We start from the raw sequence: 13,394 nt of genomic DNA on the forward strand, positions 1-13,394 counted from the left end.
GTTTAAATTGTCTGACAACTGGAATTTTCTGTTCAGGCCTGATAACATTCTCATTTGTTTTACGATATCATACTTTGAATTGCCAATGTCTATATTTATTAGATTTGTGTCAATGGGTTTAAAGTTTGCTCAGTGTGCAGTGTGGCAGTGCCACCACGAGCTGCCCAGGGGTCTGTCCCTGGGGGGAGTGCGTTGCTCATCAGGGCTGTGCGATGGCAGCTCTGTGTGTCAGCCTGATTCAGGTGGGCCCAGATTCACTTCTTGATTGGGATAGTAACGGAAGAACTCCCAGCTCAGCTCTACATGCATTATTTGGGGCGTTTCTGTGGACTCGATTGGGCATTTCTCCCAGTTGTTTGGGTTTGTAAGTCAGGGTTGGTCCCCAGATCTCATTGCCATACAGTAGAAGGGACTGAATAACACATATTTTTAACGTGATTTTGACTTGCCTAGCTTTTTGGTTTTGAAGAACTTACTCTTTATGGTGCGTTAAAGCCCTGCCCTCCTTTTTGTTTTAGTGCTGTTACAGCCAGGGGAAACCCAGACACGTATAACTGTGTTATTCCCCATGTCCAAGTCTCACATTCAGGCCGAGTTTTCAATTTCTCTCCCTTCTTTGTGCACCAATGACACTTCAGTCACAGAGAACTATGTACTATGCCTACAATGTGTGGCCAAATGAATTTTCTGTAGCCATGTTGTGAGGTTTTGCAGTGTCATGTACTACAGTACACTGTATCCCCCCCACCCACCCATACTTCCTTTTATTACATTACCCACATGACCACCCTGCAGGCCCCATCCCCTCCACCGGCAGCCACAATCCCCACAATGCTCCCTTGACTGGTGTTTTTTTTTTTTTTTTTTTTAAACATACTGTAACCAATCTAAACACATGGGCTGAGTACATTTCTGGGCAAATATTAAGCTGAACAGTTTTGAAAAGGCTCCACTTCTCAGTGAAACAGTGTTTCGGATAGAAACCCACAGAACCACACCTCTTCCGGCATTTGTGAAGAGATAGAAAAACATGAACACTGTGCATTATGGGTATAGAATACAACACCAACCTCAATGTGCTTTGGAAGGGAAAATACATGTGCCACAGATTTAAGTGCACTGCTCCAACACCAACACAAAGTTGTAATTTGTTTCCCAAAGGGCAAAATAATACATTTCGCCATATCATTTCTTGCCTGACACAATGTGACAAAATAATACAAATAATCACAAAACACACTGCACATAATGAGTGCAAATAAACACAGCATATAATAGTAATCCTCATTAAAGTCATCACAAATCAAGTACAAAGGCACAATGTAGTTCAAACACGACCAAAAAAAGAAGATATTTGGGGCCAGAGGCTGGGCTTAAGCAGAAGAGTATCACTGATACAAGAGCAGAAATTAGAGGCTTAAATACAGAGGGGTGTTGGCAGAAGCCACTGACTGTGGACACATCACACTTCATGGATTAGGGCTCTACAGAACAAGGGTTCGAGATGAGCCTGTGAACTGTAGATCATGGTGGAGAAGGAACGACCTTATAGTGGGCAAATCTAACCTCAGATGTGCCAAATCTATACTGAAGTATGGCATAGGGTGGTGTGGCCCAATCCTTCAGGGTTTGAGGAGGTTAATACTGTGCTGTTTTTGACCTGCGTGGGTGAAGAGTTATTTTGTAAAGATGTTGCCAAAGTGTTTTTTTAAGCCTATCCGTGCCTTCCACCAGTGCACTGGGGGCTGCCTGGTTATAGGTCGCTGTACTGTGCTAAGATTTTCAAAAGGTCACAACAGCAAATCCCAAATACTTATTGAGTATGTGAAATTTGTGGGAGAGGGAAAAAGAAAACCACACCCACAGCAAATGGATTTACAAAAATAAATTGCTGCTCTGGAATTGTGTGTTGAAAGTCACTGTAGAGGTTAAAAAGTAGAACTCTGGGCAGAGAAAATATATCCACTTAAACCATGTGAAAATGGCACACACACACACACACTTGTAATAAGAGAATCTGGTATCTGTAATAGTCCAAGCAGCAAACAGATTCCTCTAGACTGGGTTGTCCATTTCTATTCAGGACCATTTTAAATGCATTCAAACCTCAGATACATTGATTGCTCACAATCTCGGTCAAACTCCCTCATTATCTCCCCTGGAGTTAGTCTGAATACAGTACACTGTACCAGCACTGCTGTGATGATCTCATAAAACTCTGCTTTGTTTGATTAACTTCACCTTCAGTTCGAACACCAGATATTTTTCCCTCCACTACTATGCAGACAAAGTTTGATGCAAAAATGACCCATAGTTAAGCATCCGCAGGCTTTTTGCATGGGCATTTCACAGTGGATTATGGTCACCTAGCTTTGACTTGGATGCTTGCACTTCTATTGCGAATCCAACAGATCCCCTAATAGACCTTTGAGATAGCTGTCTAATTAGGTACAAAAAGCTCAGCACTCTGTGGTTCATACCAGGTTCTCTGCCCCTGGTGGGTTGTGGGCCGGCCCTCTCGCTTGTGCTCCAGCTCAGCTCAATTACTTCAATGAAGAAATAGTTGGGCTAATCTGAGCTTTTTCCATTATTTCAAACTGCTGGTGAAATCTACACTGATCATAAAGGATGTGCAAGATAAACAGCTTAAAAAGTGAAAGAGAAAATTATTAGCGGTGTTAAGTACAGGACAGCTCAACACGCTGGGTCGAGGACTGCTGTATACAGATACACATGGGACCCTGTATTCAGGTGGGGCCATTTCAGTGCAAACCTGAGCTTTCAACACACTGGGCGTTGTCAGGGAGAAACCTGATCCTATTCATGTAGGCAGACTGGCCACTGAGATCTAGTGCACATTTTATTAACCTTCTAAAAGGGTTTTGGAGACTCAAGTTGCAGTACAAAAAAAACAAAAAACAACGCTAACCAGCACAGTGCGGGAACGATGTCTCTCAGGACTCCAACCCAGGGGCTGCGAAGCCAGGGAAACTGACACAAGCACTGAAACTCAATAGCTTGACTCCTGCCCGGGACCTCGAAACCAAGGGAATCCCATTAGTTGGACTTTGGCCATTTTGCTGCGTGCTAAAAACAAAAACAAGCCCGACCACATAGACTACACTGATGCACAGCAGCCCAACCCGGAGAGAGAGAGAGAGAGAGAGTGTGTAAAAGGCAGCACAAGACGTTTACAACAACACATTCTCAGATATCTAGGGTGTTGGTACGTACACACACACACACCAAACTCTACAAGCAAAGAACATAAAAGCAAACACTTCATACATCATACACTTTACGTATGTATATCACTTCACACGGAGGGCGGAGAAGCACCACATACAGTAACTTACCATGTTTTCCATAATAGTTATCATCCTCCTCCCCCATCTTTTGAGGCTCTGATCTTCAGTTCACCTCACGGCAGGGAAAGACGTTTACTCTCTCTTTATACCTATTTCTGATCTCCTCTGCCCTCCTTGCTTGCTTGATTGCTTGATTGCTTGCACAGCCACACGTCTATGCCCACTTCCTTTTCCTCCCTCCCCCTCCCCCTCCCCCTCCCGCTCTCGCTCCCGCTCTCGCTCGCTCTTTGTACTGTGAGGTAGGGAGAAAACTAGTCAAACTAGAACTGGGCTAATTTGAATAGTACCAGCTAGGCCCTTCCCTCTAATATGTATGTGTGTGTCTGTCTGTGTCTGTGTCTGTTTCTGTTTCTCTCTCTCTCTCTCTCTCTCTCTCTCTCTCTCTCTCTCTCTCTCTCTCTCTCTCTCTCTCTCTCTCTCTCTCTCTCTCTCTCTCTCTCTCTCTCTCTCTCTCTCTCTCTCTCTCTCTCTCTCTCTCTCTCTCTCTCTCTCTCTCTCTCTCTCTCTCTCTCTCTCTGGAGGGCAATCTGCACACCTGAGCTGGGGAGGACACACATGCACACACACATACACACTTAGCCAACCATTCTCAATTAAGACAGCTCCAGGGCTGCTAATTATTATGATTTTTTGTTTGCTTTCAGATAAGGCACAGCCACCACAACCACCAAGCAATACAGTGCTTATAATTTGTCACCGGTTCACTTTAATAAAGCCATAAAAAATCGTCAGTCAGTGGTATCGTCAATTAACAACTGGGTGTCTGTGGATCATCCATTGGCTACTTAATCAGAGTTGTTCCTACAGCCAGTGTTTCATTGAACAGGTTTATGACACTTAACTAAATTTAGACTCCAGCAAATCTATGAAGAGGTCCTTCTGAAAAAAACAATGACAACTGACCTTAATGAGAAAACCATTAAATTAAGGCTTGAGGAAGCATTGAGTAATTAACAGTTCAGGTGGAACAACAGAACAGAAGATACAGACCCGTTGTGAAGACAAGGGGCCATATATATATGACTTACAGTGAGGGAAAAAAGTATTTGATCCCCTGCTGATTTTGTACGTTTGCCCACTGACAAAGAAATGATCAGTCTATAATTTTAATGGTAGGTGTATTTTAACAGTGAAAGACCGAATAACAACAAACAAATCCAGAAAAATGCATTTCAAAAAAGTTATACATTGATTTGCATGTTAATGAGGGAAATAAGTATTTGATCCCCTATCAATCAGCAAGATTTCTGGCTCCCAGGTGTTTTTTATACAGGTAACGAGCTGAGATTAGGAGCACTCTCTTAAATGGAGGTGGAAACATTATGCTTTGGGGGTGTTTTTCTGCTAAGGGGACAGGACAACTGCACCGCATCAAAGGGACGATGGACAGGGCCATGTACCGTCAAATCTTGGGTGAGAACCTCCTTCCCTCAGCCAGGGCATTGAAAATGGGTCGTGGATGGGTATTCCAGCATGACAATGACCCAAAACACACAGCCAAGGCAACAAAGGAGTGGCTCAAGAAGAAGCACATTAAGGTCCTGGAGTGGCCTAGCCAGTCTCCAGACCTTAATCCCATAGAAAATCTGTGGAGGGAGCTGAAGGTTCGAGTTGCCAAACGTCAGCCTCGAAACCTTAATGACTTGGAGAGGATCTGCAAAGAGGAGCGGGACAAAATCCCTCCTGAGATGTGTGCAAACCTGGTGGCCAACTACAAGAAACGTCTGACCTCTGTGATTGCCAACAAGGGTTTTGCCGCCAAGTACTAAGTCGAAGGCGTCAAATACTTATTTCCCTCATTAACATGCAAATCAATTTATAACTTTTTTGAAATGCATTTTTCTGGATTTTTTTGTTGTTATTCTGTCTCTCACTGTTAAAATACACCTACCATTAAAATTAGAGACTGATCATTTCTTTGTCAGTGGGCAAACGTACAAAATCAGCAGGGGATCAAATACTTTTTTCACTCACTGTATATATGACTAAAGCAGTGTTTCTCAGCGCTGGTCTTGGTAACCACTGTCCTTCCTGTGTTTGCACCCACTAAGCACTCAATTACATAATTGGCAACTGATTGGAACTAATTATTTTCTTAATCTGAGTTTTTACATTGTTTAGCTTCCAAAACATTGAGAGTTCAAGAGCCTTACACATGTCAAATAGCACAAATCAGCACAAATCAGCAGGACACAGAGGTCTCCAGGACCGGGCTGAAAACCCCTGATCTGAAGGTCGGGGTAGCCAGTGCTGTTCCTGGAGAGCTACAGTCCTGCAGGGTGTGCAGGTCTCTCTAAATCATCCGTCGCTGGTTTTCACCCCAAGACCAGGATCAATTAAGCAGTTTAACGATGTGGATAAAAAAAAACACCTGAAGGCACCTTGGCTCTGGAAGACCAGGGCGGCCCCAGCGACAAGGCACTGGTGAACTGGGATATGGTTTAAAGACTACAGTGCTGTATTTGAAATCAGAATTATAAGTGCCAACAGCTGTATATAACATATCAAACTATGACTTGTTAATCGGGCGGCTCATCAGTCGAGTGTAACTGAAAGGAGGGTGCAGTGCGGACTCTAGTGGCTACACAGAGCCATAGCCAATGAGCTCAATCGACACTTGATTTGAGCACATAAAACAGTCTGCAGTACAGTACTGCTGCTTTTTATTTTTAGCCTGCCTGGCTGCTAAAGAGGGAACAGCTGGGTTTCTGTGAACCCACAGGCCGATGTCAGACTGGGCCCTTTCCCAGCTAAGACATCCAGGCCACATATCTTGGACTCCAGGGCAGATCGGGAATCGGTGTTGGCCTATAATATAGCCACACTTGCAGTTAGAGGCTGGCAAACGGTAATAAAAATAATTGTATAATCTACTTGGAGTTGTCTCACACTTTCACACAATCAGCCCTTTTGTTTGTCATATCACAGCAGTGGATGAAATCAGAGCAGTCTGCATGTTTTTTTTGGCACAGGGCAGTGTCCAGTTCCCTCCTACCCCCACGTACAGAAGCTGACGTCACAAGATCAAAGATGGTATGAAAACACGAGATCTGGACATAAGCGGCCTGAATGGCTAATGGAATCAGCAGAGAGTCTGCGCCAGTGTCACGTCATCAGGAACCAATCTGACTGACCTCACCCTGCATCGGCCAGTGTTTTCTTCAGCTTTTTCTGCCAGCTCCTTCTCCTTTTCATCCACTTCTGCCCAGAACATGCAGAACGTACTGGGGGCCAGAAATGTGCATTTGCTTCTTAAACACAGGCTGGAAATGGAAACCAAACCCTTCTGCTCTGTTGTAATGGAGCAGGAAAACCTTTTCCTCGGTTAGAAGGCAAGCGTCCAGAAGGAACAGCGTCAGAGAAGCAGTTGGGCTTGAGCAAGGCCACCAAGGAGAGTTTAACAGGTCGGAGTAGCAATGTACTTTACCTCTAGACTGCTCCATAAAAACCCAACTGTATGTAAAAATAATGTGATATATTATAAGTCGCACTAGATACGGGGGTCTGCTAAGAAATATAATAATAATAACAGACTGTCTGTACACACAGTGGTCCGCACGGTCAGAGGATATCAACTCCACTATTGTTTGCTCTGATCTCTTAATTACTTGAAGCTTCCTGAACCCTAATGTGTCTGTTCTCTTAATGAGAGCCTGTTATTGGTTCAAAAATGACCTTTATCTGAACAGATGCAGATATGAGCAGGAAACAAAGGATGCTGCAGGGGAAGTACAACAAAAAAAAAAAATTGTTAACCAGCAGACAGACAGGCATGGTTTAAACAGCACTGTACTGCCCCCTTGTGGTCACACTTCTCTCACTTTTTCCCTTCTTATTTTGCACCCAGATGTTTTGTCAACACTCGGAATGTGAATGTATACAACACACACACACCTCTGCTCTCTACAAAGTCCTTTCTAAGCACTATTGAAGATTGCACTGAGATTATAATCACTATGGGTGTACATTTTCTACACCTTTGGTTGGTTGAAATACCAGTCTGCATCAGGGGGTGGTGTTTGGGAGGTCGAGCTCCCTTTTGTGCATGGTGTTTTGTCACAGATGTCAGCCAAAAAGCTGCCGTGGTTTAAACAAGGGTCTTCAGAAAGAGCAGCAGCAAAACTGGTAGTGTTTGACTGCCAAACCCCACTTCTTCGTGAAACGTGAAAGAAAACATTTGCGGTCCAGACAACAGCCATCCTGCCAGTTACTGTTTTGCGCACTGAGCATTTCCTGGGAGCTCGTGGTACTGGCACACACAAAGGGCGGCTTTGCAAAGTTCCTCTTTTTTGCGACATGGGAAAAAAAACAAGAATCCGGCGGAAAGTCACAGCAAAGAGGGGTGGCGCTTTCATACGCGCACACCTGGCCAACCTCCAGTTACAAACATCTGCGGTGAAGGGAGAAGTGAAAGGGAAAAAGACTGGCTTTGTATAAGCTGGCTGCTGGCAGGCCTCAGTTTCATATACTGATTGAATAACTTTCACATATAGTATTTTTTACCTGAGCGAGAGTATTAACACCAAGTTGAGTTACTTCCCATTCCCCCTAAATGTCAGGAACACTGACAGGAAAAATGAGAGGGGAAACTTGGATTTTCTGCAGCTGGCCACATTCGTGAACATGATTTAGGCTGATGGGGAAAGAAACAGTGAGCAGCTGCCTTCACCTGGAGCAGCAAGAACATCTGTAGGTTATGAGGGACTTTACCGGGGCATTATTTTATAGAACTGTTATTTGGCTTCTGCAGGAAGGACAGCACTGAATGCCCCCCTGCCCCCCATCAAATGCACATGCCCGCTAATGATGACTCGCTACTCCATTCACCTTGCTTGCTCTGCGATGGTTGTAACCTACTTCCACTGCGCTTGGGTTACCCTGGCTGCTGCGCCACAGTCACCTTATTGAGGCGGCTTTAGTGAGGAGAATCGTCTCAAGACACGGTGCGCTCTAAGCACAATTGAACATAAAAGGAATCAGAAGCCACAACTGCTCAGACGGGGGGCTGGAAACGAGCATTGCAGGGTTCCTGCAGGGGCATCCGTATGCATCGTGAACAATCCTGAAAATATCACCACCCTTTAAACATAAATCAACAAAACACATTCTGCGCCTGAGATAGATATTCTTCCTGTGAACTATTTAATTTCAAAATGAGGTAGTACATCATATTGACAGCAATTTTTTGTATTATCATAGTTTTATTAAATGATTATTGTCACTTCAAATCCGTTTTCCGACCTTCATACGGTCAGCGCTGTGCCAGGGTGCTTATATGTGTTTTGGTGGTAGTTTATTTATATTCTATGAGCAATATAATCTATATGGATCAGAACTCTGGTCATACCATAATAATAGTTCTGGGTTAATTTGTCATATTGTCTCAAGACTGGTTATTAATTGAGCAAGCTGCGAACAAAACACATGTAATCATTTACTACAGGTCTGCGGTAGCTCGTAAACGCATCTTGGAGCATGAAATTACAGATGAAAAACAGTGCATTTCCTGAAAGCGTGTTTGGGGTCAGTGTCCGTGTGGAATTCTGTCCAATCAGCTGTTTCCAAGATAGAATGGCATTATGGGAGGGAGGAATGATTAACAGTACTGTTGCTCAACAGTTAAACGAAACAAAAACAACTCAATACGAAACATCAACTATAAAAACATAAATAATAATAATAATAATAGTAATATTTGTATTATCTCCTTGGAGTTGCCTCATACTTCACACAAACAGCTCTTTTATTTGTCATATCAGAGCCGTGGATTAAATCAGAGCAGTTTGTTCTTTGCCTGTCTGAATGGTTTTCTTTTGCACAGGGCAGTAACCAGCTCCCTCCTACCTCCACTCTGCCAGTACAGAAGCTGGCGTTGCTACAACACAGACACTATTATAAGATCTCAAGTTTCAATAAACAGCCCGATTCTTTAAGGAGAAACCAGGACAGGGTCTTGGTCTGTGCCATCCCATCTCTGTTTATCTTTCTGTTGAGGAAAGGGAAACTGCGGTCCAGCCCTGGAACCAATCCAACTGACCTTGCCCTGCATTGGCCAGCGTTTACAAATCTTCAGGGTTGCCTTTTATTCAGAATTATGCTTTTCCGTCTCCTTCTTCTCCTTCTCCTGCAGTTCTTCCAGGCCTACGTGCAGGACATGTGCTGGGGGGGACGTGCTTTGCTTCTTAAACACAGGCCGGAAATGGATCCCAAACCCTTCTGCTCTGTTGTAATGGAACAGGAAAAATTTGCCTCAGTGAGGAACAGTGGCAGAGACAGGCCAAAAAGGGTAGTATAACAAGCACTCTGTAAACACTGTGGTCCACTAGGTCAGAGGTTTCCAATGTTCCTTCTGGTGTCCATTCCAGCCATGTTCGAGTTACTCAACTGAATCTTATTTTGACTTTCTGATTCGTTGAGTTTAAAAGTGCCTTAGATCATGGTGTATGTCCCCAATTGTTTAAAATAATGAAAAAGTTATTTAGATTAGCCAAATTACTCCTTCAGTAATGGAGCTGAGCAGGAACAGTAGGGCCTCAGGAGTTGAAAACCACTCCTAAATATATATATATATATATATATATATATATATATACACTCACCTAAAGGATTATTAGGAACACCTGTTCAATTTCTCATTAATGCAATTATCTAACCAACCAATCACATGGCAGTTGCTTCAATGCATTTAGGGGTGTGGTCCTGGTCAAGACAATCTCCTGAACTCCAAACTGAATGTCTGAATGGGAAAGAAAGGTGATTTAAGCAATTTTGAGCGTGGCATGGTTGTTGGTGCCAGACGGGCCGGTCTGAGTATTTCACACTCTGCTCAGTTACTGGGATTTTCACGCTCAATAATTTCTAGGGTTTACAAAGAACGGTGTGAAAAGGGAAAAACATCCAGTATGCGGCAGTCCTGTGGGCGAAAATGCCTTGTTGATGCTCGAGGTCAGAGGAGAATGGGCCGACTGATTCAAGCTGATAGAAGAGCAACTTTGACTGAAATAACCACTCGTTACAACCGAGGTATGCAGCAAAGCATTTGTGAAGCCACAACACGTACAACCTTGAGGCGGATGGGCTACAACAGCAGAAGACCCCACCGGGTACCACTCATCTCCACTACAAATAGGAAAAAGAGGCTACAATTTGCACAAGCTCACCAAAATTGGACAGTTGAAGACTGGAAAAATGTTGCCTGGTCTGATGAGTCTCGATTTCGAGTCAGAATTTGGTGTAAACAGAATGAGAACATGGATCCATCATGCCTTGTTACCACTGTGCAGGCTGGTGGTGGTGGTGTAATGGTGTGGGGGATGTTTTCTTGGCACACTTTAGGCCCCTTAGTGCCAATTGGGCATCGTTTAAATGCCACGGCCTACCTGAGCATTGTTTCTGACCATGTCCATCCCTTTATGACCACCATGTACCCATCCTCTGATGGCTACTTCCAGCAGGATAATGCACCATGTCACAAAGGTCGAATCATTTCAAATTGGTTTCTTGAACATGACAATGAGTTCACTGTACTAAACTGGCCCCCACAGTCACCAGATCTCAACCCAATAGAGCATCTTTGGGATGTGGTGGATCGGGAGCTTCGTGCCCTGGATGTGCATCCCACAAATCTCTATCAACTGCAAGATGCTATCCTATCAATATGGGCCAACATTTCTAAAGAATGCTTTCAGCACCTTGTTGAATCAATGCCACGTAGAATTAAGGCAGTTCTGAAGGCGAAAGGGGGTCAAACACAGTATTAGTATGGTGTTCCTAATAATCCTTTAGGTGAGCGTGTATATATATACGCCAAATTCTGACTCTACCATCTGAATGTCTCAACAGAAATCGAGACTCATCAGACCAGGCAACATTTTTCCAGTCTTCAACTGTCCAATTTTGGTGAGCTTGTGCAAATTGTAGCCTCTTTTTCCTATTTGTAGTGGAGATGAGTGGTACCCGGTGGGGTCTTCTGCTGTTGTAGCCCATCCGCCTCAAGGTTGTACGTGTTGTGGCTTCACAAATGCTTTGCTGCATACCTCGGTTGTAACGAGTGGTTATTTCAGTCAAAGTTGCTCTTCTATCAGCTTGAATCAGTCGGCCCATTCTCCTCTGACCTCTAGCATCAACAAGGCATTTTCGCCCACAGGACTGCCGCATACTGGATGTTTTTCCCTTTTCACACCATTCTTTGTAAACCCTAGAAATGGTTGTGCGTGAAAATCCCAGTAACTGAGCAGATTGTGAAATACTCAGACCGGCCCGTCTGGCACCAACAACCATGCCACGCTCAAAATTGCTTAAATCACCTTTCTTTCCCATTCAGACATTCAGTTTGGAGTTCAGGAGATTGTCTTGACCAGGACCACACCCCTAAATGCATTGAAGCAACTGCCATGTGATTGGTTGGTTAGATAATTGCATTAATGAGAAATTGAACAGGTGTTCCTAATAATCCTTTAGGTGAGTGTATATATATATTTATATCAGCCCCTGACTGCAGCTTCTGTTCCATTGTTCCCTCTGATCTCTTAATTACCTGAAGCTTCCTGAACCTTAATGTGACTGTTTTCTAAGCGAGATCCTCTGTTATTGGTTCCAGGAGCACCTCTGTGTTGTGTGGAATCTGTAATGCTAGGGTATATTGTCAAAAGTGTAGAATTGAGAACAAGGGCAGTGATGTTCTGACTGTACAATGCACTAGTTAGAGCTCATCTGGATACTGTAGACAGTTCTGGGCTCCACACTTCAAGAAAGATATCGCTGCTCTAGAGGCAGTTCAGAGGCGAGCAACCAGACTTATTCCAGGTCCGAAGGGAATGTCCTACTGAGAGACAGTTATTAATGGACACCAAACGAGCACGATGGGTCGAATGGCCTCCTCTCATTTGTGAACTTTCTTATGTTCTTATCTTCTTATGATTCATTGGCCAGTTTAGGGAAATGCTTTGCAGTCAGTCACCACCCTTAGTCACCACAAGAACCAGCCACGCCATTATACATCTACAACATTATAAATACATTTTTGAAGGACATTTTTTGGGTTGTTAAAAGAGACAGGGTCTCCCATAGCTACGAGAAGAGTCCGGTCCACATGGGTCTGCAATCACACAGTCATAGCGCCGGGCTCAGAGGAGACGTTCAGGTCGTGACCGCGGCAGGTACTTTAAATGGGCCCCCATCCAACCTGTCAGTGTTTAACCAGCTTAACCAGAGATGCTGACGTCTAGGGCACTCACAGGAAAACGCTCTGGGGCTCTCCCACGAGCTCAGACACCAGGCATAGGGTGATGATTTACACCCCTGCCCCCTGCCTGCTGAACAACCCACCAATCAACCACCAACCAACCAACCACAGCTCGCAGGGATGTTTGAGATGTGGGTGCTGTCTAGTGTTTCCAAAACCAGGAGAAAATTCCAGTCCCGGGTTTTTGGAGTTTAAAATGAATAAACCCGGGGTCCCTGGGGCACCCGGGCTTAATGACAAATTATTTCATAGGCATATAAATAAGAAAAATAAGCCATATAGAAACAAAAATAAGTAAATACCGCTGGGCTTTCGTGACCAGCCCTGCTCTGCGATACTGAGCACTGACGGCACTTACGCAATCTGTTCAAGTCAGGGCCAGACCTCCACCCACTGCCTGTAATACCCTTGGAGTCCTGCCTTTAGGGTGGACTACTCATATCATGTATCATTCTGCCTCATCCCTGTCTTACAAAACCCCTCCATTCTGACTTCATCCCCACCCAACATCTCTTCCCTCTGTGAGCAATGATCTACTGACCCGGCAGCGCAGACAACAGGCTGTGTGGGACAGCGAGCGGTCAGCTGATTTCCAGGATGCAGGTCCAGTAGCAACAACAGAGCTCTCAGGGTCGGATCTGAAAACACGGTCAGAATAATGACTGGCACTGTGGGTTGACTGTAATCTGCAGACAATTAGGCTCCAGCAATATGGCACCCAGCTCAAAACACAGCCTTTATCAACTGAGCAGACACAGAGGACTCTCCGGCACTGCCACAGC

At 44.3% G+C, this 13,394-nt stretch overlaps 1 protein-coding gene across 4 annotated transcripts in view; it reads right to left on the reverse strand.

Annotated features, from left to right (window-relative positions):
• Nucleotides 1-13,394, reverse strand: part of LOC136752577 (choline transporter-like protein 2) — a 35,699-nt gene that overhangs the window by 16,801 nt on the left and 5,504 nt on the right. The window contains exon 1 of one of the 4 annotated variants that reach the window (XM_066708018.1): nucleotides 3,357-3,543. The exons of 1 other annotated variant lie outside the window; for it this stretch is intronic. In XM_066708018.1, coding sequence (XP_066564115.1) covers nucleotides 3,357-3,393 — 37 coding nt within the window. In that variant the 5' untranslated portion in view covers nucleotides 3,394-3,543. Of the gene's footprint in view, nucleotides 1-3,356; nucleotides 3,545-9,405; nucleotides 9,510-13,394 lie in introns of those variants that run through there. 2 more of the 4 variants (XM_066708020.1, XM_066708016.1) reach the window with 2 other exon arrangements.

This window comes from Amia ocellicauda, chromosome 7, assembly GCF_036373705.1.
Source record: "Amia ocellicauda isolate fAmiCal2 chromosome 7, fAmiCal2.hap1, whole genome shotgun sequence".
Lineage (NCBI taxonomy): Eukaryota > Metazoa > Chordata > Actinopteri > Amiiformes > Amiidae > Amia > Amia ocellicauda.